This window comes from Argiope bruennichi, chromosome 6 (genome assembly GCF_947563725.1).
Source record: "Argiope bruennichi chromosome 6, qqArgBrue1.1, whole genome shotgun sequence".
NCBI classification, from domain to species: domain Eukaryota; kingdom Metazoa; phylum Arthropoda; class Arachnida; order Araneae; family Araneidae; genus Argiope; species Argiope bruennichi.
The window spans coordinates 109689456-109694532 of record NC_079156.1 but is presented as its reverse complement, the minus strand read 5'-3'; the positions used below and the strand labels follow the sequence as shown (position 1 = coordinate 109694532).

Genomic DNA, 5077 nt, shown 5'->3' with positions numbered 1-5077 from the left:
TATTTATACAAATATGAAAGGAAAAAAAACGTTTTTTTTTGTGTCCCTTCCATTGAATTTTGAAATTTAAATTAATCAAGTAATTCCTTAACTCTCAATTGCTTTATTTGTATTAATTAGGTAATACCTTCATTTTTGGGGATCTTCACTTTTGAATAAATATTCAATAGAGCACTTCATGTGTTAATGTATTAACTGTAGTTTTTGCATCGAATCATAGCTACTTTAATTTTTTTAATTTCAGCTTATAAATTTGGGAAGCGATAGTTCGATGCTCTTAAGATGCAAATGCTCGACGATTAACGGGTTAAAATAGTACACGCCTTTGTCAATATATGAAAAAAAATCAATGAAAAAAAAATAAAAAGGTTCTTATTAAAATAGTTAAAATAAAAATAAATTTAAATCAGGAATATTCGTCTGTGAAAAAAGAGATTTTATCAAAGGCATAGGCTGCAAATAAAATCTAAACAAGTGAAACACAGAATCATTTTAAGCTAATTGAAATTTTAAATAATATTTTGTCTTAATAAATGTTAGAAATATTCTTTATTATATCCACTGATGCCATTACTGTATAATGGTGTCTATTTCCGTTTTTTTTTTTACTTCCTATTTTTTAGTTCCTTTTTACACTTTTCATTATTTTTTATTCTAAATTAAGTTAAAAGGTGGATACAAAATTAACCCTTTTGATTCCTATATCAAGTTTCACTGCCATTGTGTAGGATGCATTATTTTTACATTCTGATAGGATAAAGATTATTATAAAAGTCATATGTTGAAAAAAAATTTATATTAATTTTTAGTAATTATAACAAAAAAATATTTCTGAAGCTTATATACATAATAATGCATCTCATTACTTTTCGAATTTGAAAGGGTTATATATTCAGTGCGGTGGCAATGTGTATAAAATCATAATTGCAATTTTATCTACTTTTATAAGAACTAAGATTTATTTTACAGCAAAAATAACCTTATTATTAAATAAACAGTTAAGAACTTACTAAGAAACATATTACTTTATCAAAAATCGAAATTAGCATTTCATTTTATTCACAAAATATTTATCAGAAAAATAATGCTTAGAAATATTTCACAGAATACAAAAAAATATCAGATTATTAGAACTAAAACCATGTAAACAATTTATGCATTGAACGGAAAGCTGTTACCTTACGCTAATTTTTTGTACATTATATCAGCAGCTAATTTAAGGTTATTATTCATGAGATGCTTCCATTCCGCCAAGCTGAATACCTCATCATGCTCAAGTATATAAGATTGCACAGAACTTTTCAGATTGTCATCGTGGTGCATATCAGCCAGAATTAAAACATCGCAAGCTCTGTTTGGACACAAGCTGTCTTTTAAAAACGTAGAACACATGTTTCTCAAGGACAGGATCTCATATTTATCCGCAGCAGCGTACAATTTCAATCCGCTTTCAAACTGCAGGTCCTCTAATGAATCCGTGTATATATAGAGTAGCATTCTGTGCACGGTGTCGTCTTCCAAATCGATGATATCGACGTGTCCGCTGTTCTTCTCCTTCATGTCGTCGCAGAACATTCTTTTGAAAACAGGGGATCTAGCACATAAAATGTTCTTGTGAGCTGGGAAGCCTTTTGTCGAGGTACGGAGCTCCGTATCGCTTAAAATCGCATTGCAAAACATGGATTTCAAGTCGTCAATCAAAACAGCCGTTTTTTCAGATTTCTCTTCCCCATCATTAAGGTCGAAATCCTTATTCGCCAGGTTACCAGACTCATCATTACAACCGAAATGGTCAATAGTCCAATAAATAAAACCAATTTGAAGCGATAGAACATCATGTGGTAAATAGAGTTCTCTCTTGGATATTAATTCGTTAGTGAAAAGGAAAACCGGAAATAATCCTCCTTCCTTCAGATCATCAACGAAATAACCTTTGTTTCCCCAATTTTCCATTGTCTCGGTGGAATCTAAAATATATGTATTAATAGCAATGTATTTGATATTATCATGGCATGAAATGAAATCGATGTCAAGTTTTTTTCTCAAATTTTCATTTAAAACGAGATGAAAATTAAATAAATTATCTTTGAATTTCTTTCTCAAGCCAGGTTCAACAAAACTGAATGCATCGATTTGCCAAATAAAATATCTGCGGTTCTCACTAAACATTGTTCTGGCATAAAAAGGTTTTGAATTGACGGGTTTTCCCTCTTTATTCCACAACTTGCATTGAACTGTCAGAGTTTCTTCTGGAAGAAACGATTCTCTTTCAGTGAAGAAAACTTCTTTTCGTGTCACGTATCTAGGAAATCCCCTAATATCGCCTTTCGAGAAGCTATCCTTTCTATTTTCTACTCTCAGAAATGAGCCATTTTTATCCAGAATTGCGAATTCGTAATTTACTTCAATAGTGTTCTCTCCGAAACAATTGTTTTCTCTTTGAAGATAAATACCGACATAACCTCCGTAATCTACATAATCTCCGTCTATTAGAAACAACCACAACGACCATTTTGTACCTTGAAGTGCATCTGCAGTAAATTTTGGACTCTCAAGTTCTTGATCTGCACTCATCCACCAGGAGTGATGTATATTTTCAATTTTCCATCGAAACGTGCATCCTTCTGATTTGCCATCATCTCTGGTTGCCATATTGGAATACCTTTCCTTACAATTAACCTTACCTTGCCTTGCCTTCAGCAATTTATATATAAAGATAGATCGATGTGATAATTAACAAAGCTTACAATATTATTTCATAAAGCAAATGTCCAATCTTAAAATCGTTTAAAAATAACGCAAAATATATATGTCTCGACCAGGAGGGAAGCTGTACGAATGTTTAATAATGTTTCAGCAATGGTGTCAATTCAAGCTCGCGTGACGTTTTTGAGCAATTCCGTATTTCCTGTCCGTAAAATTTGTTGCTTTTGTCAGGTTTACACTCGGCCAGTTATAAGATGGCCAGTAGGCAGCGCATGCGTAGAAAGGCTGAAAAATTGTATTGGGTCGATGACAAGTAATATGGTGATGTATTGCATTTTTTTCTTACTGTGCATGCGCTTGTAGAATTTGGGTGGGCTATTTTTTTTTGGCGGAAAAAAATTGATCAATTATCATAGATTAATCCCGATATTTTTTGTTCGTTCTGATGTGATGGTTTTTTTTTTTTTTCATTTTATTTCTCTTTTTTTTCTGTTGTTTTCCAAATTTAGGTGTGTTAACATTTATTTTTAATTTTACCGTGTTTCTTTGTATTAATATTATACGCAGTGAATATTATTAATCTATTTTAATGCTATACGCAATGAAAAAGAAAAATTCAGGGATTCCAAAGCGGCAATTTATAGCCAAGCATGGAATGTCTGGATGAATCTTATGAAATTGTGGCAAACATAAATCAGTGCCTTTCTGCGCATGCGCTAACTACATGCCGAGTGTAAACGGGCATTACTGTTTTCTGGTTCGGAGACCAACTATGAGCACATGACCGACGTGTCGTACAAGGAATATTCTAAAGAAAACGGTTTGATTTGTACGTTTTCTTTAAATTTATTTCTTAATTATTTCGGTAAAATCCTAGTTTAGGTTTGTTTGAATGAGAGGGATTTAGGGATTTTTAGCTACAAAGGCTGTCATCCCAGCGTTCAACAATATCTCTAATTAATAAATGTCAAAAAATTTCAAGTGTTGAAGGGAAATATGGAGAGATAGTTTATCTGCAAATGTTGCAATTGCAGATTTGCAACATTTGCAAATCTGCAATGTTGCTCCATCTTTTTGATGATGAATTCCATTTTGTCGTTGAAATGTTGTTCCCTCTTTTTGTTGATGTTTTGAATGTTGGATTCCATTTTGTCGTTTAAAGATTTTTCAAAGTCAATGGGTTCCGTGTTCTATCTAATAACAGTCGCATAAGTTGTATTAGATAATTCATTAAATATGCGTCGTGCTTCCCCCGTAGTGAGGTGGTTACGACATTTTAGATCCAAAATTTGTTGTTCTTTGACGTACAAGGGGCATGCTTTAGATGTTGCTGCATGAGAACCTTCACAATTAATGCATTTAACTGGGTTTTGACAATTTCCAAAGTGTTCTGTTCCCCATAATTGGCAAACTTGGTCTTTCGAACATATCCTAGATGGGTGTAGGAAACTAACATTTTGAATACTGTCTAGGCCGATCGATAAAAGGTCGAATTTTCTGAATTTTAACCAAAGTTTAACTGTATCTGGAAGGGAAGTACCCAGAATTGTTACGAGAATTGAAGAAGTTTGTTGTGTCGAATTTTGTTTCACAAAACGTCTCATCTCTCTAATTTCAATATCATTAAACTTTCGCAGTTCGTCTGCAACTTCTTTGAGTGGAACACATGTGGGCATATCAATAAGCAGAAATCTAGAAGTAACTCCTTCCCAAATAACGTTTGAAGTAATCTTAGTATCGTTAATATGCTCTAAGCTACGAAGTTTTGCGCATCCCGGATCCTTTGTAGTAAAAATTAGTTTCCCTTGCCGGGCAAATCTCATGTTCATGATATTTGAGTGTCTGTCGATATTTTGCTTTATGAAAGTTTGCATCAGAATGGGGTTTGTGCGCGGTATTTGAGAAGAAGCATTCGCATTAGAAAAAATAACGTTTATTTCCTCGTAATGTTTGACCTAAATTTAGCACAAGGTCCTTGGCAGGTTTTTCATTCAAAAAATAAATGTCAGTAATTTGAGGCATCGTGTTGAAGGCGAGAGATTCAGAATTCAATTGAAAGGACTCATCACTAAAGTCTTGCACTGATACAAATGTGTGACTCAGCTTGCAATGAAGAAAAAATCCACAAAATATAAAGGAACAATCTTACCTCGGACAAATTGAATTAAGCAGAGTAGAAATATGAGGAGAAACAAAAAATAAAACCTTGTCTAAACTTGAGAGTAAGATGCAAAAAAAAAAAAAAAAAAAATCCACCGTAAAGTATTTTTAAACGCAACTTCGCTTATTTATAAACAAAAGACCGTTATATCTTTCAAATCAAAAAAAGAATTCAAATATATATTCATAGAATCCTAGTTTAGGTTGTTTC

The 5077-nt window shown here is 32.7% G+C and overlaps 1 protein-coding gene across 1 annotated transcript; it reads right to left on the bottom strand.

The window, feature by feature from the left end:
• Nucleotides 1-1179: 1179 nt before the first annotated feature.
• LOC129971897 (speckle-type POZ protein homolog) lies at nucleotides 1180-2652 on the bottom strand. Its single transcript, XM_056085875.1, has 2 exons — nucleotides 2163-2652; nucleotides 1180-1967 (listed from the first exon to the last, which is right to left on the bottom strand). The coding sequence occupies exons 1-2, from the start codon at nucleotides 2650-2652 to the stop codon at nucleotides 1180-1182; spliced, it is 1278 nt and encodes a 425-aa protein (XP_055941850.1).
• Between the last annotated feature and the right edge of the window lie 2425 nt (nucleotides 2653-5077).

Coding starts and splice junctions, on each gene's coding strand:
- LOC129971897 (XM_056085875.1), bottom strand. CDS start 2,652: ATGGCAACCAGAGATGATGGCAAATCAGAAGGATGCACGTTTCGATGG. Junction 1,968..2,162: donor TTATGCCAGAACAATGTTTA/GTGAGAACCGCA, acceptor CATATATTTTAG/ATTCCACCGAGACAATGGAA.